At 40.9% G+C, this 27,672-nt stretch overlaps 2 protein-coding genes across 6 annotated transcripts; one reads left to right on the forward strand and one right to left on the reverse strand.

Annotated features, from left to right (window-relative positions):
- Nucleotides 1-150: 150 nt before the first annotated feature.
- Nucleotides 151-4,056, reverse strand: hspa5 (heat shock protein 5). The gene is made up of 9 exons (XM_067573944.1): nucleotides 3,900-4,056; nucleotides 3,206-3,360; nucleotides 2,878-3,109; nucleotides 2,621-2,758; nucleotides 2,409-2,521; nucleotides 1,899-2,289; nucleotides 1,538-1,775; nucleotides 1,266-1,433; nucleotides 151-1,153 (listed from the first exon to the last, which is right to left on the reverse strand). The coding sequence occupies exons 2-9, from the start codon at nucleotides 3,319-3,321 to the stop codon at nucleotides 585-587; spliced, it is 1,965 nt and encodes a 654-aa protein (XP_067430045.1). The 5' UTR covers nucleotides 3,322-3,360; nucleotides 3,900-4,056; the 3' UTR covers nucleotides 151-584.
- Nucleotides 4,057-7,415: 3,359 nt separating this feature from the next.
- On the forward strand, nucleotides 7,416-26,366 carry golga2 (golgin A2). Of its 5 annotated transcripts, none has more exons than XM_067575350.1 (27): nucleotides 7,416-7,511; nucleotides 8,634-8,807; nucleotides 10,922-10,990; nucleotides 12,475-12,521; nucleotides 12,734-12,797; nucleotides 13,456-13,515; nucleotides 14,729-14,809; nucleotides 15,339-15,377; nucleotides 15,509-15,571; nucleotides 15,885-15,978; nucleotides 16,134-16,240; nucleotides 16,450-16,508; nucleotides 16,725-16,866; nucleotides 17,009-17,098; nucleotides 17,329-17,436; nucleotides 17,554-17,641; nucleotides 18,090-18,232; nucleotides 18,362-18,580; nucleotides 18,949-19,062; nucleotides 19,356-19,580; nucleotides 19,866-19,965; nucleotides 20,487-20,578; nucleotides 20,850-21,108; nucleotides 21,258-21,419; nucleotides 21,528-21,634; nucleotides 22,218-22,410; nucleotides 22,797-26,366. In XM_067575350.1, the coding sequence occupies exons 1-27, from the start codon at nucleotides 7,464-7,466 to the stop codon at nucleotides 23,063-23,065; spliced, it is 3,216 nt and encodes a 1,071-aa protein (XP_067431451.1). In that variant the 5' UTR covers nucleotides 7,416-7,463; the 3' UTR covers nucleotides 23,066-26,366. The 5 variants fall into 5 exon arrangements, with proteins under 5 accessions (XP_067431451.1, XP_067431448.1, XP_067431449.1 ...); XM_067575347.1 differs by lacking the exon at nucleotides 10,922-10,990 and adding an exon at nucleotides 12,022-12,174; XM_067575348.1 differs by lacking the exon at nucleotides 10,922-10,990 and adding an exon at nucleotides 12,022-12,174 and having other exon boundaries at nucleotides 21,261-21,419.
- Nucleotides 26,367-27,672: the final 1,306 nt, after the last annotated feature.

Consider the following 27,672-nt stretch of genomic DNA (forward strand, 5'->3'; position numbering starts at 1 on the left):
TAATAAGTGAAATGTTCATCATTTGACCCAGTGGAGAATATATGTAATTGTTGGACACAACACATTATTTGCTGGTAAAAACAATTGTGGTCGGTGCCAAATAATGTACCCTAAAAATGTAAGTTAATGTAACAAGAGACAACCAAGAAATATTTTGTATCAAACATTTATTTCAATGTCTTTCCAGAAGTACAATGACCAGATTCAATAAATAACTTTTAACGTTGCCTGTGAACATAATGAGCCCTTGATCCCACAGACACCCCATTCAATGGACCCACAGACACCCACCCACCCACCCCACTAAGTCCCTCCCACTACAGAACCCCCATCAGGACTGCCTGAGAACAGCAGCAGCAAGCCTCAAATCTGGGCTGATGAATATCTCCGCCTTTCAGCGAAGAGAACACCTCTCACACACCGAAACTTATTTTCAATGTCTTTCAGAAGATTCAGTATGGTTGCTTGTTATCGCCACCCCTTCTAACCACTCCTCTCACATATACGAGTCCCATCAGTCCAATATGTACATCTAGGTGCCACTATCAGAGAGGCAAGAGGTGACGAGTTGGACTCAATCCTGCCTACAACTCATCCTTCTCATCTTGCTCACTGTCGCCACCCTCAGGTGGGGGTCCGCCCGCACTGCCGTAAAGCTTGCTGATAATGGGTTGAACCACCTCCTCCAGCTCCTTCTTCTTGGCCTGGAAGTCTTCCAGCTCAGCATCTTGGTGTGACTCCATCCACTCGATTTTCTCCTCCACTGCCTTCTCAATGGCTTCCTTATCATCATCTGACAGCTTGCCGCCGAGCTTCTCCTTGTCGCCGATCTGGTTCTTCAGAGAGTAGGCGTAACTCTCCAGCTCGTTGCGGGCGTCAATCCTCTCCTTCAGCTTCTTGTCCTCGTCAGCGAAGCGCTCAGCGTCGTTCACCATGCGCTCGATATCCTCAGGTGTCAGACGGTTCTGGTCGTTTGTGATTGTGATCTTGTTCTTGTTGCCTGTACCTTTGTCTTCAGCGGTGACACGCAGAATACCGTTGACGTCGATCTCGAAGGTGACCTCAATCTGTGGTACACCACGAGGGGCAGGTGGGATGCCAGTCAGGTCAAAGGTGCCCAGAAGATGGTTGTCTTTTGTCAGAGGACGCTCACCTAAAGAGAGTTAATAATTAAGCATCTGTCCATATACGAGAAAAGTGCAATTGATAAAATGTTTACAATCATTTTATGGCATGTTTGGCAGTTTTATACTGCAAGCTCTTACCTTCATAGACCTTGATGGTGACAGTAGGCTGGTTATCAGAGGCTGTAGAAAAGATCTGGGATTTCTTGGTGGGCACAACAGTGTTCCTGGGGATCAGCTTGGTCATTACTCCTCCAACGGTCTCAATACCAAGGGTCAGAGGGCACACATCCAGGAGAACCACATCACCTGCAACAGAGGAAAAACATTTAGTAACGGGGTCTGAGTCTGACCGAGTCTGTAAGCTCAGTTCAGTGGAACAGGTATTACATTGTGTCAGTGTGATGACTTACCAGTGTCCTCCTCTCCAGAAAGTACTCCAGCCTGCACAGCAGCTCCATATGCCACAGCCTCATCAGGGTTGATTCCCCTAGAGGGCTCTTTGCCATTGAAGAACTCCTTCACCAGCTGCTGGATTTTAGGGATACGGGTGGAGCCTCCAACCAGGACAATCTCATCAATGTCAGACTTCTTCAGGTCAGCATCTTCCAGCACCTTCTGTACAGGCTTCATGGTGGATCTGAACAGGTCCTGGACAAAGTAAAAGACATGATTAAAAAGCTTGTCAAACATTATGTCATATAAAGCCAGGTAGATTTTGGTTGTGCAAATGTCTGCATTTACATAACTGAACAGATAGGTTGGATAACTTACCATGTTGAGCTCTTCAAACTTGGCACGGGTCAGAGTCTCAGAGAAGTCTTCTCCCTCAAAGAAGGACTCGATCTCAATGCGGGCCTGGTGCTGTGCAGACAGAGCCCTCTTTGCCTTCTCAACCTCACGACGCAGCTTCTGCACGGCACGGTTGTCTTTGCGCACATCTTTGCCAGTCTTCTTCTTGTACAGCTTGATGAAGTGCTCCATGACGCGCTGGTCAAAGTCTTCACCTCCCAGATGAGTGTCACCGTTGGTGGCCACCACTTCAAACACACCGTTGTCAATGGTCAGGATGGAGACGTCGAAGGTGCCACCACCCAGATCGAACACAAGGATGTTCTTCTCGCCGTCCCTCTTGTCCAGGCCATAAGCAATGGCAGCGGCAGTTCTAAAGAATAAAATAAAGTGTCAGTTTATTATGAGAAAATATTATAAAAGAATGGAAGAAGACATTTTCACAATTGTTTCAAATGACTGCAGATGATTAAATTTTCATTGGACACTTACGGCTCATTGATAATTCTCATAACATTCAGACCAGCAATGGTTCCAGCATCCTTAGTGGCCTGGCGCTGGGCATCATTGAAGTAGGCAGGGACAGTGACGACAGCATGAGTGACCTGAGGAAAAGAAAAGAAAATCATATTTAATTTTACATTATTAATTTAGGAGTGGTATATTATTCAATGTATATCCTGTGATGTTTTTTTTTTTTTTACCTTCTTGCCCAGGTAAGCTTCAGCAGTCTCCTTCATCTTAGTCAGCACCATGGCAGAGATCTCCTCAGGAGCAAATGTCTTCATCTGGCCACCACCAATGTCAACCTGGATATGGGGCTTGCTCTTCTTCTCAGTAACCTAAAGAGGAACAAGCATCAACATTATGTACCAAGTATGTCTCTCAAACATAACAACAATCTTTAGACCTTACAAATATTAACTCATCATCTAAAAAAGTGTCTCCAGTAGAAACTCACCTTGAAGGGCAGGTACTTGATGTCCTGTTGCACAGAGGAGTCACCCCAAGTGCGGCCAATCAATCTCTTAGCATCAAAGACTGTGTTCTCGGGGTTAGAGGTCAGCTGATTCTTGGCAGCATCACCAATCAGACGCTCACCCTCGCTGGTGAAGGCCACATATGATGGAGTGATGCGGTTACCCTGGTCATTGGCAATGATCTCCACACGGCCATTCTTGAACACTCCAACACTACAGGAAACAATGTAGAAATTTTACTTAAAAAAGGTGTCCTTGTGAGTGTTTTTTTAATTTTAAAGTTACATAATTACACTGTCTTTTTCTTACCAGGAGTAGGTGGTCCCCAGGTCGATTCCTACCACAGTCCCCACATTCTCCTTCTTATCGTCGTCATCGGCAAACACGGTGCCGGCCACCAGCATTACAACCCACAACAGCTTCATCTTTCGTTGTTTTTCAGTCAGATCCACAGAAAGAAAAACCTGCGAAAATAAAAACAATGTAAAAACGTGGCCTCCAGTTTATGACGTGGACTTCCAAGTTAACATTCTGTAGCTACATGCTTGCTATCATTTAGTGAGCTTCAGACCCAACTGATAGACAGGAAGCGTTGCCTTGGCCAATAAATTCTAGGAAAAATGTCAAACTTGTGAGGTTTGAACGAATTAGGGTAGAAAGGGTGGAGCACTGCTGCCTCTTCCGTTTCTTAACGCCACTGACTAGATTTTTTTTTCACCCATCCGCCGGTAGCTAGCTAACCACGTTAGCGTGCCCAGCAGACATGCGAGTGAAAATACCTTCTTGTGATAAATATTTGAACATACGTTGTTTCATTTCATATATATATTGCAATTACAATGCATGCCCAGCTGAAAAAAGCTGTGGTAAACTTCGGGTCAAAAACGTTACATCACTATCGTCAACCGTTAGCTTAGCTGTCTTAAATTCAGTGTTGCAGAAAATTACGTTACATTATCAAACGTTGCCGAAATACTATATTCACAACAATGTTTACACATACCTTAATCGCAGTTTTGTCAATTAATGAACGGCCTTGACGTTGCCTCAACTGGTACAAGCCTCTCGTGGCAAAGTGTGTCTCTCTTTTTTTGTCTGTTCTATACTCTTTCTTCTGTGAAATGATGTTGAATGAACTGTGCTCTCCATATATAAGCCGTCACTTCTTTCCCGTCGTGGAGGCCCGCGATTGGCTGAGCGGCTGTTCGTTGGAACGCGCTGATTGGTTTCATCCGGCACGCTGGCCGTCGCTGATTTGCACACATCGGGTTCAGACGACGTCACGACTCTTGCCCACTGTGCCGACGCTGATTGGCTGTCTGTCAAGCGGCCTCATGGACACGGTTGGTGCGACGACACGCCACTCTAATGGCCGGGGAAGGGTGCATCTTCACATTTCGTACATTTTGAATTAGTGCTGGGGTTTTTTTTAATAATGCCCCCACCTGAATTGGATTTACATTCTTTCTCATGATGCTGTTTTTTCAAAGTGTGTGACTGTGTGGATAGTGTGTCGGTATCATGAATAAATGATGACTCACTACTATGACTAAGAAATGTAGCCTTCTGTGTGTAATATGCGAGTAAATAACTTGACAGCCCCTTACATCAACTGAAGTGGATTATCTGGATATTTCATCAGTGAATTCCCACACTCGTGGCCCAATTATGGCTTAACACATCCACCTTTAAATGCAAATAGTCTGCAATAATCTGACTATTATTGGTTTAACATGGGGACACTCCAGCCTGCTGTTTCTGTGATAACATTTTTAATCACAGATGTACTTGATTATTCTGTACACTGTAGGCCAAGCACTGTACAGCACACATCAAACAAAACCACATGCAATTAATTCTCTTACATAGTCCCTTATCCTAAAAGTCTAAATAGGTCAAGGTTAGGTAACTAGTTGCCAAAGCCATATTTCAGTCAATACTGCCCTTTTTAGATGTGTCGACTAATGCCAGACTGTAAATGGGATATTTCAGAAATAAATACAAGGAAGATAGTGTAAATCTACCAATGAGGTGAGTTAATTCACTTGATTCCAAAACAAATCAGCTTGTTTCAAGAGTTTTTTCCAATAACAAGGATCATTTTATACTAATGCAGTGATTTCCTTTATTCTGTCTTGAATCCAAATACTCACTAATTTCTAGATCATACCTGTTTCAGGAATATCTATAACAGAGTAATACCAACAGTAATCTCTAGAAAATTCCTGAAACAGCAGGTTTTTATTTCAGAAAATATCCAGAAATAGGGTTTCAGTCTTGAGACAAGTCACAATAAGGCAGATCACCGCATTAGTATCAAGAAAATGACTCTTGATTCTAGACAATTCTTGAACAAACAACAAATTCACATGTTCTTACCCTTTTTATTTTTCCTTGTTCTTTTTAGGGCTCAATAATAGAGTTAAAAGGCAAAATGGATGTTTTGCAGTGCACACATTATTTAGCACAATACACAGTAACGCAGTTTAGTCAGACTAAATGTTTCACTTTCTTTTAAGAAACAAACACATTTTTGTTTAACAGCACTTTATATCCTTTATGAATTCAAATTATTTAAATGATCTCACCCTGCTCGACTTAGTTCTAATGACTAACCTGAGGTGATCTTTAAATGAATGATTTTGCTCTATAATAAAGTTTTACTATTAAAAGCTTGATGTATTCTTTAATTACTGATCACTTTTAATCACTGAAAGAATATTGTATTGATTTGATTTTCTAAAATCAGACATGAGACTTGAGACTGATAACACGTCCCTGTCCAGAGAGAGCAGTGGATCATGGCCGATCTGGAAATTCAGAAACTGATTCAGCTCAAGTATATTTCTTGTTCAGTATTTTGACTTCCTGAACTGGCATTGCAATGAAGTAGTTGGATAGTAATCAAGCTGCTTTCTTTTTTTTCTCTTTCATTATTCCTTCATCCAAAGTAGGAGGGACTGTGACACTGTTGGCTGAATGCTGGAGGAAGTGAGACAGATCAGAGCCAGACAGTGTGACAGACAGACATATTACAATCAACCTTATCCCTACTTTTCGTTTGAATGTCTGCAGTCTTTTATATTTTACTATCACCAGTATTTGTGTGTGTGTGTGTGTGTGTGTGTGTGTGTGTGTGTGTGTGTGTGTGTGTATGTGTGTATTTGTTTTTACATTGTACATTGAGACTGCAATCTCCAACTCAAAGACTTCTCCATGGTCTTTGTTGTAACTACTAGAACTGACTAACTCTTTTCTGACATAGTTTCCATGAACAAAGACAAAGATTTTGCATAGATTCTTCTCTCATAATTGGCACGGATGTTTGTGTTGGTTAAATCCTGGGAGCAGATGTGCTTTTCAAAGAAAAAAATCTGGTTCTCTGATTAACCATATCTGTTAGATACCTTATCAAAAACTGGTAACTGTGGCTGTGTGAATGTATGGAGCTAAAAGATATCACTTTATTGAATGTTCATTGATCTGAGATTACTTTTATTTCAATACCTGCAGGTTTATACTTACAAACTATTGAAAATATCAACAGTTTCATTGTTAATTTTCACTTTTTCCTTAGAAGTAAGACTGATTCAAGAAAAACACCATAAGTGAGAATGCCAAAATGTTTCTTCACTAATCTGCATTTATACACATATTACAACAAGCAAACTGAAAAGAGCATTAATAAGTTTTAAATATACACCATTAAGGTCCACCTGTACTTTATCAACTGTATGTTTTTATTAGTTCCAAAATTTAGCAAGCCTATTATTTAATGTTTATTTGTATGGGAACAAGTATGACTTTATGACACAGCCAGTGGTTCTCAAAGTGGGGTGTGGAGACTCCCAGGGGCTCTTGGAGGGGTTCCAGGGAGTCCCCAGCTAAAAGGGGAATAATTTATTTTCACTATAGTTCCATCCATAAGTAACACAATGTCAGAATGAATCATGATTTTGGTCATGGGTTTCATACACATTTTGTAATAAAACATCTAAAAGCAAAAATCTTATCGGATGGGGGACCCTGGGACAAAATCTTATCAAATAGGGTTCCATGGTCTAATTTGTGTCAGTTTAAGGGTCCTTGACATGAAAAAGTTTGAGAGCCACTGGCCTAAGCTAGTTTGCAATGCCAGTCCCTAGATGCACTTTTAAAATACAAAAAACTTAACAGTAAAATACATATGAAACTGCACAAGACTCAACAATACACACATATTATATATTTATATGAATACACACTTGAGCATGACATGTTAGGCTGAACAAGACAAATTATAAATTCATTCATAAGAGAAAAAAAAGAACAAAATCATATCACAATGTAATAAATTTTGTTTTAAACATTGGTTACAGTATTCCCCACCTACAGTTCACTCTGAATACCATATTCATAACAATTACATATTTTTTTAAAAAACATATTACTTATTTAAATGTAATAGGCAGGGTTTGTGTCAACTAATTTTTGATATATACATAGCTCTGCGCCCTCTGCCGGCGGAGACACTGGCAGACACCGAACTGATGACGTGGTTCGGTCGGTTGACCAGAGCAGCAGCAGGATGGCCGACCAGAGCAGGCAAATAAAACTCGCTGCAGCCAAGAAAAAGGTAAAGTATTTTACAATTGACCCGGCTACATATCAGTGAAAGCACCGCTTCTTTTTTAGTCTCTGGGGGGTTAATCTGCCGGTGTTTTGTATTGTTGTTTTTTTTTTATAAATTAATTTACGGAGCAGGGGTGTTGTCAATAACGTTACACGTCGACCGACCTCTGCGCTGTCGCTTGTCCCGCCTCTGTTGCTCCTCTCGAGGCTTCAATACGCAGGAGAGACCGGGGCTTCTTCTAGGCCTCGACTGATAGCATTAACTTTCCCAGATTATGTATACTATTTTTAGTTCTTCAAAGGCATCTATAGCATCACATGCCGCTTACTTAAGTCAAAGTGATGAACCTAACTTACTGTGTTTGTCCGACGGTTTCATGTGTGTTTCTAGATAACGTTAAATGTGAATATTAGCAACCCTTAACGTGCTAACCAAGGCAAGTTAACGTTAGCAAACTGGCTAACTAATGAATAGTTAGCTATGTATTGGTGTAAATGATGCCACAGCCATTTGTCTTGTCTGCAGGATGGCTCAATAATCTTAGAAAATCGCTAACAAACAGGACTTTTAAAATAAACAATGTGGAAACATTGTAGCATAGTTAGCTGGATAGAATGACGGGGACTGTTTTGACAGCTGACACCCCTCTTCCCTGTCCTGCTGTGTGCTTTAGCTAGGTGTGTGTTAGGCTAGTCAGAGAGATGGCCTATCAGCTGTGAAATGTTAGCTTCAGGAAATGACTCGTCAGCATTTCTTTCTGCCCTCCAATCTTGTGTGGATGAGTGGTCGTGGTGATAACAATTGACACTTCGCTGCGATTCAACCCCAGTATTTTTTTTCAATAAAAATGGCAGTAGTCTCCCCGCAGACTTCCCTCTGGACCCCCACGACAGCTGTCAAAGGCCCCCCTCCAGTGGTTTGAGATGACTTGCTCTGAGCGATGTCACTAGTTGGTTGAATGTTGGGAACAAATATAGAGGCCTGCTGTTAGATCTGCAAGGAGTCGTGAGATTATTTTATTTTATGAAATAGGAAACAGATGATTTATTTTTCTGGATGTCAGCCATTGCTTGCTGCCCTCTTGAATACACATCTACTTTTTTCCTTCTCTCATGTGCCGCTCAGCTGAAGGAGTTTCAGCAGAAGAGCTCCCCTACTAGTGTAGGAGGAGAAAAGGGTGGAGGAGGAGGAGGTGGTGGTGGTGGTGGAGGAGGAGCAGGGGCCAAGAAGAAGAGGAAGGTGAAGGTACTAAGCCAACATGATGCACAATCAACAGACAGAAACTCTCCAGTCATGAATGTAAGTCACTCCGACTCTTTCCATTTATTTGTCTGCCTGTCATTCTGCCTTGTTGCACAATTAACAGTCTGTCTGTATCCTTGCTACTCCTGGTTACTCAAACCCAGTGTGACCCTGCAAAATCAATGAAAGTTTCCAAAACATATTTGTTTTAAAAAAAAAACAGTGTTGTAGCATTAGAAACTCACTGTTATATTGGATGCTTACTATAGGCAGACAAAAGTTTATTCTTTGTGTACATGTTATGCACACACAGCCTGCAACACTTAACAACTGTTTCATAGTGTTTGCGGGCCGGTGCACAGTATATACCTGATAACAGACATCCAGGTGCTTGTAGTGGCCTGCTTAGCCCTTGATCTCAAAATATTTCACCGGTTGTGACATGATACACATGAATTACTATCAAGTTCGCAAATGCTTTCCTCCTTCTCATCAAACACACACACAGAGGCAGCGTTAACATCTATCTGCTGGCCAGGTGACAGGATGAAAGAAGTGTTTATCCAAGAATGGGACGTTGGACAGGAGACAGAGATAGTTTTGGCCCCTGACCATAACAGAGGTCATGGCCAGGTTGTAATTACGTAGCAGAAGTTATTTAATTAAATATGCTAAGAATTTCCAGCACACACGTGCATGGTAAAGTAGAAGCTATGGATTCATACCTGTTAAGTCGCTAGATTTTTGTCAGCTGTAATAAATGTGTTATGATAATGTGCATTTGAGAAATGCTTATCTTTATCAGCTGGCCGTCAGTTTTACATATTGCTTTGTATCACATCAGCTACTATAACGTGTATCAACTTATTTTTAGGGAACTACATATTTGTAATCATAAAAACACAGACATGAATGATTGGCTTTTGAAATGTTGCCATCATGAGAGGCAGTCCTCTCTCCATTCTCTCTATTAATAGTTTCTTGTTTTATACTGTGTGCCCCTCTGATTTAAGGGACATGTACATGGATTGATCCATACCTGATTAATAATAATAATTAACAATTATCATTACAACAATGCCAAAATTATCATTTAGATGTGTTTGAATGAGAAATCATACTCGCGTAGGGTTAAAAACTGAGGTTGAGGTGGTGTGTGAAAGAAAAAAATGTCAACCAATAACAGTCGCATGTCTGTTTGAGCCCATTGATACTCGCTACTAACTCGCTGCTCATCACCGCTATTACATTTAAATATCGAGCACTATCTCCTTCTGTGTGAGGTTTTTAAAGCTCCTATAAGCAAATTGAGAGTGTCAGTGAGGACACACAGTGAAGCACGTGACTCCTGCACACAGCTTTCACACACACACATGGGCTGACATTCAGGTCAGTTTTCCACAGACCATGTCGGTCAGTAGTTTTCTAAGCCTGATTGGAATTCGGGCTCATCAGAGCTCGTGAGTTTGCTGCTGAGTCTGGCTGTTTGTTCTGATGCAATTTTTTTTTTTCTCCCCCCCCCCAAACATGATTTATTTTAGCGGAGCAAGACTGGGGTATATTCATGTAGTGTGAAGCAGGATGAGACATCTGAGAAATCTGAGTGTGATGCTGACAACAGTAATTCAGCTTAGGGGTCAGAGCAGAGGAGACATTTTAGAAAAATGGCCACTCATGAAGATAATTAATGTTTTTAAGATTCCAGTTTTCACTTGATTTACCTCTAATCGAGGTAACCTCTAATGATTTTTAGTTTCTTTAGAGTTTAAGGCAGAGGATACTGTTGATAAATAGAGAAATAATTACTGAGTTGGTGCAGATTATCGAAGCAAGAGGGAATGTGAACAAGTTTAGTGTGTTAGTTTGTAGGGCTGACTGTAGAGCAAAGTGCAGCACTGGTCTTGAGCTCATATTCAAATGTAAATGTTTAAATGAGACATTTTTTTATTCGGATGCAGCCAATATTTACCCAACCTCTCGGAACGTGCATACTAGCCTCAGTGTTTCCTCGTTCCACACCCTCCTCACTTCTAGACTTCTTCCCTCTTAGATTTCTTGTAGGAGCTACTTCTCTGTGCTTGTTTGTCTGTATTCTCGTGTGACTTTCTGAATTGTTCTCTCCCCATCCGCACCTCTTTTACCACTCCACTCTTGATTCTTCTTTCCTGTAGTTTGACAGTATTCTGAAAGCATTTAGCCAAAGCAATGGAGTAGTCCTACCTCCATATGGCAACAGTCAGGTGAGCTTCTGTCTCTCTCGCTTTCCTTTCTTTGTTTCTTCTCTGCTTGTTTGTTTTTTTTTTTTGAAGTTCTGTCTTCCTCTCTGTCTCTGCATCCTGCCGCTGTAAATAGCCTCATGCGCCTCATGTGGTATTTAATATTGTACCAATTCTTACCTCCCTCGTACACCAAGTGCACTTATTCTTTCTGTTACATAGACCAAAAAAGCATGGGACAAATTTGAGTTAAAATTCTTGCATTGGCGCTGTGCTTTTTTAAAGCCATGTCAAGAGAGTGCATTAATGGTTGAGAAAAGTGGATCGTGCAGTTGTTTCTCTGACTTCATACCAGTGTTGCACAGTGGGTGGCATGAGTCTCAGTAGTTGCATGGCTGTGATATCTGCACCAGGGTGCATCATGCAGGCATGCATCTGGAAAAACAAGAAACATTATGTGTGTGTTTTGCTTCTCAGCTATATCGTCATCGCTACTTTTGTGTTGTTTTTAGTGTGTTATTTACACGCACTCTTAAGAGCGTTATTGCAGATTATCGCTCGCATTAAGGTCAAAGTCAGAGTAAGTATAACTCAAGTAACTGAGAGGGGTTATTTGTCAGTAATTCAAATTACTGTTGGCATTTAGATGGCATAGTGTGAGTTTTTCAGCGCTTTCATTCTGCAAAATGTGAAAAAATTGGGGCAGCAACAGCAAAATAGCTTTCTTGCTACAGCTATCACCACAAGTAACAGCTTGCATTAAAGCACCGTGTAAGCTGTTTAACACAAAAATAAACGCAAACAAAGCCCCTCCATGTTCTTATTACATTCCTGTGTCCTCTTAACCTGTGAGCTATCATACATTCACGTGGACATTTAAATGTCAAACTATAACCTTAAACCAAGTCAGTACAGGAACCAGGTTATTTCACTGCATGTAAACACATGTAACTTTTGAAACATTGCGGTCTTTCTTTTGCTCTTTCATCATAACTGCTCTTTTTCTTGGCATTAAACCAGCGTGTGCATTTTTTTGTGTGTATGTGTCGCCTCAGACCTTCGCTGACATGAAGGCCATGGGGTCTTCAGTTGCCCAGCTACAGGAGGACCCAAAGGGGGAGCCTGGTCGCGGCTCACCTGTGTCTAATCCCGCTAGCTCTAATACTGCTACTAACTCTGCATCTGTCAGTCACAACACTGACCTGCAGGTGTGTTTTTCTCTCGCTTGTGTCTGTCATGCTCACTCCTGTGTCAGCGTCTAAGATTATATAAGTCATATAAGTCGATCTCCAGTTGCTGCATTTGTACTAATATATATGTGATGAATATAGATTCAGCACATCCCTGATTTTTTTTTTTTTTTTTTGGTTTATGGCAATAAATGTGCTCTGTCGTCATGCAAATTCCCTTTTATAAAATGTGTTCACTGTATTTTCTGTCTTCCTTTTCTATCTATCTATCTCTAACTGTGACTCTCTTCCTCTTTCGATCTGTCGTTTTGTCTGCAGGACTACCCTGACACCAATGGCGATGAGAGTTTAACAGAGGAAAATAGGTGGGTTACCTTATTACTCACTGCCGCTCAGACCCCATGTATTTATATGAAATCATACACTACCCAAAGATAATATACATACATATGCCAAAATTTAGCTCTAATACAGCTTAGATTTGATTGTTGAAGATTCATTGCACAGATTGCAGTCGTAATAATGACCAACCTGTTTATGTCCGTCCATGTGTATTTACATGCGTGTTATCCCGCAGACCACTGTCTTCCACAGAGAGCCTGCGACAGCTCTCACAGCAACTGAACGGCCTGGTCTCCGAGGTAAGATGTTGCAACCATCAATGTCATCCCATCTTTCTCTCCCACACACAAGCGTTTCTTTGTCATAAGGTGTTAGACTTTTAACAATAACACACGGCCACAGATGTGCAATCTCAACGAGGGTGTGTTGCATCTATTCTTGGCAGGAATGCACTGAAAGCATTTTCAGATTTGCCAGTTGTTCCCAATGGCCTCAAGCATACTTGACAACATCAACTTGTGCAACAGACCAGTTTGATAGACAGTACCAGTCAAAAGTTTGGACACACTTTCTCTTTGATGTGAACGGGAAGGTATTTCCCAACTTATGAGTGATACTACATCTACTCAAGACTTGGTTCTAATTTTGCACTCAGTAGCCAAACAGGAAGTGAGGTTTTTGTCATGTTTGAGACACAGTTAAAATGCAGTGATGAGTAAAGATCAGTATCTCACTGATCTGATAGCAGCTCATATGTAAATATAACAGCAGACTGGTTTGTGTTAATCTAAAGAAAATGTTACGGTATTGTTGACCCACATTTTGATGAAACACAAGTGTTACCACCGCTCACTAAACAAATTGCCCATCCAGTAAATTTCAGTGGGTGTGTATATAAAGTTGAATCATTTTGTGTGTTGGGAGTGCATTAACGTGCGTGTGCCTGTGTCATTTCAGTCATCCACAGCGTATGTGAACGGGGACAGTGCACCTTCTGTCAGTGAGGGAGAACTGGAGGTAAGATGGTAATCTAATACTCTAATAATCTGGCAACTGAAGACTTGTTTATGACATTTTTGAAACCAAAGTTAGAAGTCAGTCAAGTCATACATTAGTCTGTCCATACCATGTGATTTACAGTAGAGCGGCAGGCACAATCTGAGGCACATTTCTCCGCAGTATACTAGGACGACTTCTCAGCATGGAAGTATTTTATCACGTAACGCTGACATATAAAGTTGAACTCAGAGTTGCTTTTCTCTGGCAGCACTTTATTATTTGTCATAGGATACTGTGCTGTCTGAAATAGTAAGCCTCATGTTTTCAGCACTGCCAATGTAATCTACCCAAAACTCACTGTGACTCTTTGTGTGAGGGTGACCTTTTGGTTTTGTGTTATTTAATTAACCACACAAAGAACACCACATTTACTCCCCCCCCCCACAAGTGAGCCCAAAGCCTAAACCTATCATAATGTGATACGACATTGAGGTGTTTTTAAAATGTATCATAATTAATAGTTATGTCTCAGAATGTATTAAAATTTGTAGGAGAAATGAATGTCTGGCTGGTTTGGTGGGTGATTGATACAGTATTTGAATGAATGGAAGCGTGGATGTCTGAAAAAGATAAATGAGATTAATAAGATTAAATATCACAATGTAACAAAACTCAAAAAGAATTATGGCAGTTTATAAATGAGTATCATCCTGTATATTACTGTGTTAAGTGATCTGTCTTGTGAAGCCTGTAGGAGAGGTGCAGAAACACGCTGTTGTGTCCCTTTGCACTGTGTAATATTATTTTAATGACCGCACCATGGGATGACTCTTAGATCAGCACATTAAATGCAACTTGGAAACCCTCAGCACTGGGCAGGGACTTCATGTGACAGTCTGGAGAAACTGAGGTCATGTGGTACCCGTCCACATTTTGCAAATGATACTAGATCATTATGAAGACCCATCTATCTTTCAGCTGGCTCCATTAATCAAGTTAAACAATCATCACATGTTTTAATTATTTGCTTTACGTCTCACTATTGAAAGCACATTTTTGCACTACTTAAGATGCTATCGTTTGTCTCCATGTTAATGATTCACATTTGATTTTTTTCCCCCTCCTCTCATGTGTCTTTGTCTTTTACCACTACACTTTATCCCTCTCTTCTTATGTTTTTTATTTGATTTGATTTTTTTCCCTTTTCCGGATGCATGTTTGCACGTAATAGAGTCGGAACCAGGAGCTGGCTGCCGCCCTGGAGTCCACCAACCTAACAAACTCTCAGCTCAATACCAAGCTAGACCAGCTGGTAAGAAGCTGTTTATGTATGTGTGTGTGTGTGTGTACTTGTGTGTGCACGTCAGTGTGATTGGAGTTACCCCTCTCCAGCCATCCCACAATTACCACACCAGTGCACGTACTGTACGCATTCAGCATGTCATCACACACTTGAGGAAGTCATGCATGGTTTTCATGTTATTTATGTATCTTTCACTTAGGATGACTAAAAATGTATTTCTACAAAGTATAAAGCAGCATAAACAACTGTTGTATAAGGTGTATAAGTATACTGTACTGCAATAAACTCAAAGCCTAAAAACAAAATCTTAATATGATATAGTAAACCAACAGAATGGGCTAATTATTTCACTACTTTGCGCTGTCCCTGTTGCTGTCCCTGTCCTGTCCTTTCCTGTCTGGCATGCACATGTGGTCTTTTTTACCAGAGGTTTGGTTATGTTTTATCAGGCTAGGGTAGAATTGTGTAACACTACTGGAGTGACAAAAGAAATGTTGACCTTTCCCTGACTTAAATTTATATCCTGTTGGTCTGGCAGGCACAGCAAACTCAGGAGCTCACAGATCAACTACAAAAGGTAAACAGTTTTTTGTTTTTTTCCCTCTCTGTCAGCTGGTCTTCCGTGTTCATCTCCATTTTGTTCCAGTCTACTGAATATTCACTTCCTTCCTGGTTATTCATGAAATTTCGTATTTTTAATTCCTTCAGGAGCGAAAAGAATTTGAACAGAGATTTTCAAAAGAGCAAGGAGCCATGCGGGAGCAATTACAGGTAAATGCTCATACCCCAAAACACACAAAACACACGCATTTTAGCTTTTCTGAAGCAGTTTCATGACAGGAAAAAAACAGGTAGATGGCCTCAATGTACTACCATGTAATGCATGAATATTTAATGTCAGAGCTTCTGGTATCTCTGGTATAAAATTGATAGAAAGCAAGGCTGAAACACTGAGTATAATTGTTCTGTAAAGAGTTGCATTTAGTTTGTGTTGTGATCAAATGAGAGACTAGATGTAAAATCAGTTGACAATATCTGGTTGCTTTAAAAGCTGGCTCTCTCTGTTTGTCTGCTCTCTCCAAAGGTTCACATCCAGACCATAGGTATACTGGTATCGGAGAAATCAGAGCTACAAACAGCACTACAATACACACAACAGGCTGCACGACAGAAAACCGGTGGGTGTGTTTTATAATTTCTGGCGCATGAATGAATGAAAAACTTCCATCTTGGCAAGTCCTCACCCCTACAGCAGTTAGTTAACAGTTTGCGTGTGTCTCTGTGTGTGTGTGTGTGTGTGTGTGTGTGTGTGTGTGTGTGTGTGTGCGTCTAGTCGAGGCAGATGAACTGAATAACCGTCTGCAGGCAACAAAGCAGAGAGTGTCAGAGCTGGAGAGAACTCTTTCCACTGTTTCGACACAGCAGAAACAGTTTGAGAAGGTAACAAGCATTGCAGTCATGACTCCCTCGTACACAGAATTCACTGAGATATTAGTAAGAAGATGTAATATATATAACGGATGAGATAATTACTTTCATACAGTCATACACAAAACACATATACAAGCTTTTTCATTTCTGTTCTTTCGTTTATTTCTGAGATATTTTATTAGATTCTTTAATTAAATTTGTCCCTTTTTTGTCTCCAGCACAACAAAGAGCTTGAAAAGGAGAGAGACAACCTGAGGCTAGAGGTGTTTAGACAAAAGTAAGTCACTTTATTCTAGCGTGCACTAGGCAATGTATTTCAATAACATGTCCACAGCAGATGTTCTAATTTACTAAGAATCGCTTTGCCGTTAATGATGGTCGTTAGAGTCCATCAAATTATACGCTTTGCAACAGATGATATGAGCAGGTCTCCCAAGTCCTATTAGAAGGTTAAAAATGATGAACGGTCTCTGCGTATGTGTCGTATCTGCAGTAATGTGAGCGAGGAGTCGAAGCAGCAGAGCTCGGAGCTGTCGGAGCAGTTGAAGCTTAGTGTACAGGAGAACGGAGCGATGAGGCTGGAGCTGGAAGACCTTCGCAAGAGGCTGGAGATGGCTGACCTCATGTTGCAACAGGTGAGTTCATACACATCAAAACTCTTTTACCAGTGATTGGACGTGGTGGGCTAACTCTGTAGTCAATGTAATGTAATTTTGTGTGTGTATTACCTGCATTTCTCCATTTCTCTAATGGTTGTGTTTCTCTGTATTGGTCCAGTACTCCAGTCAGTCAGATCCCACCACTGCCAACCAGCAGGTCCAGTTACTGCTGGAAGAGAAGCAGCAGCTGGAGACACATAATCACCAGGTCTGTATACGAGGACCTTTGGCTTACAGTTATTTTATTATTTGCTGGTGTCCCCTACACTCTGTGATATTAGACTTTGATATTCATTTTTTAAATTATTTTAAACCTGCCTCTTAATCTTTTATAACCAGAAAGTCTTCCTTTTGGTAACAGCAGGCTTCTGAATTAAATCCTTGCAACGAAGCTAACATGCTAATACCACTGTTCCCTTTATGTTTGTGATGCTGTAGCTGTTGGAGTCGATTGCCCAGCTAAAGACGGAGAGGGATTGCTATGCAGAGCAGATCCAGGAGGAGGGCCGTGTATGGAAGGACAAAACAGAACAGCTGCTAACACAGGTAAACGGTTGATTACAGCTTTGAAAATGAAAACTTGTATGTTCCTTGTTGTTGTTTTTATTCTATTTTGGCGTCAAACAAATTAGTAATTGATGTGTGTCAATGTCTGTCTTGTAGGTGTCATTGGTCGCAGAGGAGAGAGACAGAAACATCAACCGAGTCCAAGAACTGGAGGCCAGCATCGCAGAGCTAAAAAATGCTGCAGGTAAGAGGTGCACGCTGTCTTTCTCTAGTGCTTCTTCATCTTTCTCACTACTTTTTTCTTCCTTGATATGAAGAACACCTTTAAAAAAAATGGGCATCATCCAGCAGTATTCCCTGGATTAAGGTGCTTCTCAAATTAAACTTCAGAAGAAAAAAAAGCCACTGATACATTTGCAGCCTTTGATAGTGTAAACAGTTTGTTTACTAGTGTTCAACTAGTAATTAGTGCTGAAACATTTCTCTATTAAAGGCTATAAATCAATAAATATTCACATAGGAGTTTAAAAAGTTCAGCATCATCTCTTTCATCTCAGCATCAAAGCTTTGGTATACTGTATGAACTTTCCAAATACCGGGCACATACGAGCAACACAGCTACCATACTCTCTTCTTTCTCTCTAGCAAGATTATCAAATTTGGTAACTTTCATCTGTCTTCTTCTCTTCCAGCGTTATTGTCCCAGGAGAAAGAGGCTCAGGGTGATGCAGAGGCTCAGTCCTCAGGGCCATCAGAGAGTGAGGTGGCTCTGCAGGAGGCACTCAACACTCTGCAACAGGAGAAAGACGCTCTTACTGCACAGTACCAGGCACAGGTTAGTATCACACCGACACACGCTCGAACAATCCTGCTGTAACGTAATCACAAATGTCTTCATTTTTAAAAGATTATACAGGACACCAATTGAAATTTCTATAATCAGCCTGTGTAATATTTCCTCTAGCTGCGAGATAACGAGCAGCTGAGTCGCCTGTGCGCGGAGCAGGAGGCGCGTCTGGGGGAACTGGAGCGGCAGGTGGAGATCCAAGCCCAGGAGGAAGAGGACCGCCGCCGGATGTTGGAGGATGTTCAGTCAGACAAGGCCACTATTAGCCGTGCTCTCACCCAGAACCGTACACTGAAGGACCAGCTGGCTGAGCTACAGAACGGTTTTGTCAAACTGGTGAGGCTGAAAATCTCACTGTCCATCTGTCCTTTTTTTTTTTTTAATGACACATTTTGCAAGTGCTGTTATTTATTACTTCACGTTTCTTTTGTTTCCGTCCTTGCAGAAACAACTTCTTTTCTTTTTCATGCACCCTGCTCGGTGTCCTTCCCTAAATTAATTTTGTGTTTTTTTTCGTTTTGGATTTTTTATATCTTCATGTCTTTTCATGTATTTTTGGTGATTGCATTAAGATTTGATTAATGCCTCTGTGACTAAAATTTGAGTGCTCACAAGTTAAGTACATTTATTACCAAGTATTACCTCAGAGGGTGGGAGACTGCTGCCTTTAAGCCAAAATTCCTCTTACTCCTTCATTCGCACAGACTAATGAGAACATGGAGCTGACCACTGCCATTCAGTCAGAGCAACATGTGAAAAAGGAGCTGGCTCGCAGGATGGGTGAACTTCAAGAAGAACTGCACAACTTCAAGGAGCAGGTATGGTCTCTCGTGCATCGCTCTCCATTCCATACAAAATTTATTGCTTCACGTCAAACGTTTTCATGTTGCTGCTATCTATCAGTTTTTCACTTTTGCTGTCCTCACTATGCTGTCTCAAAATATATATGTGCAATCATATGTATTTTTTATTAATTTCTATGCATAGCCATAATAGAATACAATAAGCTGTAAATGATACTATCATGTAGAAAAATGTATAGAGCTCTTTAAAACAGTTGTTTTCCGCATCCTCTTGGTATTAATTTCCCTCTTTGCTCTCTTGCCTCCAGCTGGAGCTGAAATGTACGGAGACTCAAGGTCTGATGGAGCAGAGGGACCAGGTAGTGGCCCACCTGCAGCAGTACTGTGCCGGCTACCAGGCTCTGGCCTCAGAAAGGGAACAGCTCCATCATCAGTATTTGCAGCAGAGCCAGCTCATGGACCGGCTGCAGCACGATGAAAGCCAGGGCCGCGTGCAGCTGGAGATCAGTCACAATCAGCTCAAACAAGCGCAGGTGTGTATTTCAGGAATAAGACCACATGACCGTTAGTGATGCGTAAAAAATAAGTAACCAGTCCTGTGGTATTTTAATTGAGTGCAGTAAACATCCACTTACAGACTAATAGAATATGTACAGACTGATTTGAAGGGTTTGAAGTCATTACATACTAATATTATGCAAAAGTGAGCAGAAGTAGGTTAATCTTTTAAAATGTGCAGTGTAACCTCACCTACTGTCACTGTCCCTTGATCTGTCTAAATTAACTTGTTTTGAATGACTCTCTGTCTCCCCCTACAGGACCATTTGGAGCAGTTAGTCAGAGACAACGAGCAGCTGAAGTCTGAGGTGAAGGAGCTGATCAGCAGCTCAGCTCTTGCCACACCACTCAGAGACCAAGGTAACATTTCTGTAGCGCTGTTATGTTGGTAATTTTTGCCCCAATGTTAATTAACTGTCTTGTCAAAGCGTCTTCGTGTTGTATATCTTTCTGTGACCTCCTTTTTGAAATTCATTGCCAAAGAAGTTCCCTTCACAGGCACTCAGCAGCATAACGGCTTTCTTTTTTCACATTGTGTCCTTTGAAAGATATGAAACAAAGTCCTAGAAAACTGTAGTCTTTCACAAGAAACAAGGACGCCGTGTCATTGATGCAAAGCGCCTGACAGCTCTAATAGCGGAGCTGCAGCAACAGCAGGCTCAGACCTGCAGTTTCAGTCTAACTAGTGCCACCTACAGGCAATGAAGGCAGCTTAGACCTGCAGATGTACACGTGCTGTCGTGCACCAGCTGCAGGCAAGGAAATAATATCAGCTGTCAGCTATCACCTTGGGACCACTGACTTAAGAAATTGGAAACAATGTGTGTAGAAATTTATTATGAAGTTTATTATTCATTTTAATTTGTCATTATGTCGTCCAGGAGATGGAGTGGAAAGCCAGTCCCTGCAAGAGAGCCCAAAGCAGTCCTCCTCCATAGTTATCCCAGAAGACTTTGAGAGCCAGAAAGAAATGGTGAGGAGGGTGATAAATGTGTTTCTTCAAAAACTAATAATGCAAATATGCTTTCTTTTCCTTTGCTTTGCTTTGTGTTTGTGCAAGTTCCAGTGCAAGTATTACAGTATGAATTAATTATTTTTGTTTGCAATGATGTGACAGTCAGCGGTAAATATTTGAAACTAATTTGTGAGATGAGTTTACACGAAGGTTTGGCATTACCCTAATTTGAACCTGTTCATCTACTCCCTCCCACCATCCTCACCACCACTCTCTGCCCCCTCTACAGGAGGAGTTTATCCGTGGAGCTTTGGCTCAGTTGGAGGCAGAGAGGGACGAGGCCAGGAGGCAACTGGAGGAGGAGCACAGGCTCCACATGGCAGCCCGGCACCAGGCTGCTGTGGCACTCCGCCTCGAGCCCCAACAGCACAGCCACAATCCTGTTCACGACCATCATCACGAGCACGATCACGAGCATGATCACGATCATGATCACGATCACACTCAGGGCCAACATAGTCACTGTGAACACAGCCACGAGCATTCAGGTGAGGGGAAAAACTACATTTTTTTGGTTCATGTGCAAGTTCTTATGAATACTTTTAAGCCTGCGATGATGATGATGATGATTCTAATCTTGTATTATATAGATGATGTATGTGGGGTGCATCATGTAAACCTCCTTCTCTTTCCCCAGAAGGAGGAGTACCAGTTGAAGTTCATCAGGCCCTACAGGCTGCCATGGAGAAGCTTCAGCAGCGTTTCACCTCCCTCATGCAAGAGAAAGCTGACCTGAAGGAGCGGGTGGAGGAGCTGGAGCATCGTTGTATCCAGCTGTCTGGAGAGACCGACACTATAGGTGTGACAGTGGGATATTTTTGTTGTGTATATGAATTGGTTTCTAAATTAGTCTAAATTAGAAAAACACTTAATTATCATACATCAACTTCTCTGTATGTCTTTCCAGGAGAGTATATTGCTCTGTACCAGAGTCAGCGGGCCATAATGAAGCAGAAACACCAGGAGAAGGAGCAGTACATCAGCATGTTGGCTCAAGACAAGGAGGAGATGAAGGTACTGCAGAGAAACTGTTTTAATCAAAATATAAATGTAATGTAGTTGCATTAGATGTTTCTGTGGTTTTGCTGTTACCAACATTCATTCAGATTCATTAGAGACTAAAGGGATGATCGATCCTGACAGATGTCACATTGTTTATTTCCTCTTTTTCATCTCAAAAATCTTTTGTCATGATGATCCTAAATCTGATCCGGCTTCATTTTTGACAGCTCAGATGTAAACTGACAGACTGCACTTGAAATTCACTGTCGCTGTGTGATTTCAGTAATTAAGTTAACTTCCAAAACATTGTGCAAAGTGCGGTTTAGATACTTTCTAGGACCACTGATTGCACTGTTGACAATCAGAAAAAAAACTGAACTATTATTTTCAGATGGATGCATTTTATTTGAGTATTTGAAGTTCCTAGAAAGCACTCACGCACTGACCAACACATCCTAAACAATCATCTTTCCCACATGATAGAATGATTTCATGTCACCAACAGTTGTCATGTTCAATAGAAGTTCCAACAGTAAAATGTTTTCCTCCCAAATGACCATTTTCCCGTCTGTGCCCCGGCTGTTCCATCCATCAGGCGAAGCTGGCAGAGCTGCAGGATCTGGTGATGAGGTTGGTGGCTGAGAGGAACGACTGGTACAACCGTTACACCGGAGCCGTAGCCGGTGCGGGCACAGTGAACCCTGACCTGCTTCCTGTCGGGGAGGATCACACTCACCCAGAGTATCACGTGCACACACACGCGGAGCTGAATGCTGTCAGTGGAGCAGGTAGGAATAACCGGGAGTATGTGTACTCACTACATGATCGATCATTAAAAACAGTTACACACCGATATGTGTCCGGAGGATGGTAAGAGGGTGAGTGTTTGCTCTCTTGAGCCGTATGTACCTAACAGATTGAGTATCAAATCCTGCAAGATCTTCCATTAGTGTTTTATTGACTACATGAACATCAGACTACAGCATTTAACTTAATTAGCACAGCTAGAGTCAGAATAACTAGTGTAAGATACATCCTGATTAACAACACGCTACTGAAGATGAATGGACAAATTCTGCTTCTGCTTTCTGAAGAATAAAAGTCTTTTAAGACACGTCCTCTTTTATTTCAGTAATGTCACCGTACTTGCTCTTCCTCTCTCTCTCCCGTGCAGAAGCCGTGGAGGTCATCCCTCTATCAGAGCCCACCACAGACCCAGAAGCACTTTCGCCCCAGACGCTTTCACCCGGGTCAGGCCAGAGCGACTCCAAGCCTCTGGGGCCCAAGGAGGACGGCACAGCCCAGCAGATCATGCAGCTGCTCCAGGAGATCCAGAACCCCCAGGGAGCGCTGAGATCACCCCCCTTCCTCGGGGAAAACCCCTGCATCCCCTTCTTCTACCGGCCCGACGAACAGGACGAAGTCAAGATCCTGGTGGTGTGAGGCGTGGGTGCGACAGAGGCTGGTGTGTGCGTGTGTGTGTGTGTGTGTGTGTTCGTGTGCATGTGTGTTTGTGAGAGAGAGAGAGATCTTGGGCATGTCTTGAAGTATGGGGAAAATTAAAACACCACAGTTTACAATGTGTGTTGCTTATGAATCATATTTACAAACACTGCTCAAGATATTTGACTCCCCACAAACTGGTCACAGATAAGAGAAACTCTTTGACTCAGTTACATTTAAATGTCCCCCCCCCCCCTCCCTCCCATGTCCTGTGTGCTGGCACTAATGTGTGCATGGTTAAAAAGAAAGAGTAGTTTCTTTTTTGTTATTTTTTATGTTTTTTTTGTCTTTGATGCTCTTCCCAGAGAGGAGATAATCAGTGTTCCTAGACACAATCGGATTATTCCCCTTTCTGCAATTTTTAATCCCCATCTTCCCCCCCATCTCTTACACATAAGTGCAATACAGGGGCTATATATTATATATTTTGTCCCCTCGCTCATACAGTACTTAAAGAGCTGTCTGAAAATTAGCAGCTTGTTTATGTGCAACTTGATTTTTAGTGCAAATCTTTGTTTTTACACCATTCACTGTTCACATGCCAAAAAAAAAAAGAGCATCACGTTTGAATGTACTAACCCGAATATCGACCTGTATGTCTGCGTAACGTGGGGGAGAATTGACGATAGTGAAAGGGTTCAGCGAGAGGAAAGGAGGTTGGGTGACCCCAACTAAGAAATGCAGAGTGAGATGTAAGTTAGAGTTGAGACAATAAAGGAACTTCGTGCACGTAAAAAGCTTCTTTTTTTTTAAACTGCGGGCGCTGTTCCGTTTCGAAGTCAAGAGCTCGCCAGTTGCATGAATAGGTTCAGGAAGACGGAAGCAGGTGTTGCAGATGGTACTGTTCCTAAAACTACCTTCTCTCTCTATTTTGTGTTTTTTTTCCTCTCAACACTGAAAATAAGTCCTATGTGTGTGTACAGTCCAAAATGTTAATATATGTGAAGCGTTTGTGTTTGTCAGACATCCTGTTAGACTGAAACAAGTCACCACCATTATGGAACGGTGGTTTCTGACTTATAGAGGGGATAGATGCTATTTAAAGACCCCATGGAGAAAAAAAAAACTACTTTTAGTCGAAGTTATTACGGCATTATTTTTGGAGAAGGGCATCTTTTTCAAAGTGTAATTAAGATGAATGACATTTATTCTTTTAAAGCGCTTTGGGTGATTTCCTCATTGTTTCTGCAAGTTTTCCTCATTTATCTTTGCCGTTAGCATGTTAGATATTAAAGTGCGGTGACTTTAAGAGATTAAAGGCAGTGCAGGTTGTGTTAAGATCTCTTTTATCTGCGATCATAACTGGCATCCCTAAAATATTTTTGCAACACTCGTCTTTAACTGAACTCCAACTTCGGGTTTCATGGGGTCTTTAAGTTTCTAAATGATCGGACGCTATTAACAAGTTCTTTTCTGTTACGTTTAGCTCTACATATCAAAGATGAATTACTGCACATCCTTTATAACTGGACCGGCGGGTGTGTATGTGGTGTGTGTGCGTAGCCCAAACTGTTCCCTCTTCAGCCGAAGTTGCATCCGTTGTACTTTTTTTGTAGAGTTCTATCAGATTATATAAGTACGATTGCACTAAAACTGTACAAAGCTTCAGCTCTGTCCTCTCGGGCTGCTCGGACAGTGTTTCTACCACAGAGCCTCTAGCTTCTTTGGAGGAAACGAGGGGGATCCTATGAAGCCGTGCTGTTAAGCTGAGGGTCCCTTGTGAAGCAAATGAATTTAATTGAAAGTGTTTTGATGTGTGTGTGTGTGTGTGTGTGTGCGTGCGCGCGCGTGTGTGTGCAGTGTTGCACTCGGAGGATGGACGAGCTGTGTAAATATCAGAAGAAAGTGAAACGAATGAGATCGCTCAGTTGTAGAAGTCATGTTATTCCATGGGACCAATCAAAATTTGAGAAAATGAACACCTCTCTTCCCAAAACTACAGAACGAAACCAGTCAAAATTGTTGTGTCCCTCTTATTGGATAACAGCACGTGGGTACATCTACAGCTTTAGGAGAGAGATGCTCGAGTTCACAAATAGATTGGAGTTTAGAGCTCTTTCCCTCTATAACCAATAACCAGGAGCTACACTGTCACTGCTCAGTTTTTCCATTTCACACCAAATCTCGGCAGAGGCCTCTGTTTATGTGAGAGTCTCTCCATGATTTGACAATGTAAAGACATCGGAGTCTCACTTACCAGTCATACAAATATCCCATGGGCTACTTTTGGAGGTATTTTACCCTCTTAATTCAGATGAATTTTGAGATCCTGTCTGTTATGTTTATTTTGAGGTAGAAGACACATTTAGTTAAATTATTCAATTGTACACATGATATTTATCGCGAAAAAGCAACAAGACAGAAAGCATTAGTGCAAATTCTGTTGTTTTAAGCCTGTAATAGAAAATCAAAAGGTGATGAAGGTGTAAGGTATGTGGAGGCCATATGTATTTGGTGTTGTTTACAGGTGAAGTAAACTGCGCTGTGTCTACACAAAACTGCAGCACTGCAGTAACAGGTAGTTTTTGAATAAATTTACTCCATCATTCTTGATTTTAAAATTCCTCGCTTCTTAGCATTCTGTCACTTTTTAAGTTTCTTTGAAACATGCCACAAATTTTCTTTTTTTTTGTTGTTTTTGATTCTGGGAGTGGTCCGACCAAGAGGTGAATATATAATAAAAAGATAAAAAACCCTTTTGTGTCATTTTGGGGCTTGTAAAATAAAATAAATAAAAAAAACATGATAAAATGATTTCCCACACTTTCTAATAATTCACTGTTAAATATGTAATGTGTGATTGAAACAAATAGCAATGAGAAAGCATTTATTGTCTTTACTGTAAAACAGGTGGTGTACATACTGTAACTGTGTAACATATTGTATATTCATTATGCCTGGTGTGTGGGGGAAAAAGCTGCTCTGCCGTGTTTGCTGGCAGTGTGGATCGTGTGTCTGTTAGTACAGAGACGGGGCGTCGGCGGTTACTGACTGGCTGTGGTTTAATACAAAGATTGACTAAAAAAAAAAAAATGAAAATATTCTATTTATTTGGAATAAGTTAGTATCTCAACTAATCAGTTTTAATGTAAAATAGAAGTGACTGGTGGATGGAAATGAAGAATCATTCAGAGAACTGATTTGTTCGAGGGCTGCTTCTGACAGGAGCTTTTTGATTTTTTTTTTTCTCGAGTAATATTTTCTCCCCTTCTACTGAATAAAACTGATTGAGCAAGTTAAACGCATCGTGTCTGTATTTCTTTATGATTTTGATACTTCAAAATGTTCTGCCCGAGACCCTGAAACTGAAGCAGCTGAACATAATTAAGTCATCATTAATGTTATTATGTACTTTTCATACTGGAAAATGTCAAAAACTTCTCAGTGAAAACAGAAAATTGCAATCATAATCACAAATAAATACCAAACTTTTAAGAGATCATCTCACATTTGGCCTCTAAATTTTTGAGCTTTTTCTCTTTCTTTTGTCAGGTTTGGATTTCAAACTCATATTTATGCTGGAGAAACACCTGAAACGAAGAAATTAACCACATACTTAAATGTTTTGAGTTCTTTTGGACACTTGGATTTTTCGTACAGTTGAACTTATTTAGGGCTGAGACTAACAATCATTTTATTGTTGATTCATCTGCTGATTAATTTCTCAATTGTTTCATTTAAAATATAAGAAAATACCCATCAGAATTTCCTAAATGGACTTATTCAAGCTCCTTGTTTTGTTCGACCAACTGTTAAGAAAACCTTAAGAAATTCAATTTATATTCAGTCATAGAAGAAAACCAGTAAATATATGAATTTGAGAAGCTGGAACCAGTGAACTTTTGCCTAAAAAATTACTTAAATGATCATAATTATCATAATTATTGCCATTTCATTTTCTGTCCATTAACTAATAGATAAATTGTCTTACTATCGATTCACCTTTTCAGGTATTCTACAACATTTTAAACAAACATTATCACCTCTTGTGTAGATCAAATGACTCATCCTCCAAGGGCCACAGGTTCAAATCAACAGCAGGACATTTCCAAGAAAAGCGTATACTCTGTATTGAGAATGTATTATTGTCATTACCTTACTTGCTCCAGACTCACCATGCAGTCACAATAGGCTTCTTAGTTCCTTTGTAGTTCTGTCAGGAACACTTGCATTATTTATTAAAGACTCCCTCCATCCCTCCTTATTGTTCCTTCACTTGGATGTTTGAGCTTCAACGTGCACAATGATGTATGTACAGAGTTTGACACTTGAAGGCTGTTTTCACATTCATCTGCTGAAGGAGGAAAAGTTCCTCTGTGTGCATCTTAAATCTGAGTTTAAGGTGTACAAGCATGATTTAGTGACATCACAACTGGTTTGGGAACCAATCATGGTCCAGTTTCAGCAAAGACGGAGACATCTTGAGTCCAGCAGTTAAACTTTTGAAATTAAAAGAGTAGACATACTTTTAAGAGTTTTTAATACAGTTATTTAAAGGTAAATTAAACACTTTCTCTAACCATGAACATAATCATACTTTGTACTGT

Source organism: Thunnus thynnus, chromosome 19 (assembly GCF_963924715.1).
Source record: "Thunnus thynnus chromosome 19, fThuThy2.1, whole genome shotgun sequence".
Taxonomy (NCBI): Eukaryota; Metazoa; Chordata; class Actinopteri; order Scombriformes; family Scombridae; genus Thunnus; species Thunnus thynnus.

Bases quoted from the DNA above. Each gene is read 5' to 3' on its own strand.
- hspa5 (XM_067573944.1), bottom strand. From the start codon at position 3,321: ATGAAGCTGTTGTGGGTTGTAATGCTGGTGGCCGGCACCGTGTTTGCC. The intron at 2,290-2,408 runs GTAAGTGTCCAA...TTTATTCTTTAG, and splicing joins ATGAGAATTATCAATGAGCC to AACTGCCGCTGCCATTGCTT. The intron at 1,776-1,898 runs GTAAGTTATCCA...TACTTTGTCCAG, and splicing joins AGTTTGAAGAGCTCAACATG to GACCTGTTCAGATCCACCAT.
- golga2 (XM_067575347.1), top strand. From the start codon at position 7,464: ATGGCCGACCAGAGCAGGCAAATAAAACTCGCTGCAGCCAAGAAAAAG. The intron at 13,516-14,728 runs GTAAGATGGTAA...TGCACGTAATAG, and splicing joins TCAGTGAGGGAGAACTGGAG to AGTCGGAACCAGGAGCTGGC. The intron at 21,635-22,217 runs GTACTGCAGAGA...TCCATCCATCAG, and splicing joins AAGACAAGGAGGAGATGAAG to GCGAAGCTGGCAGAGCTGCA.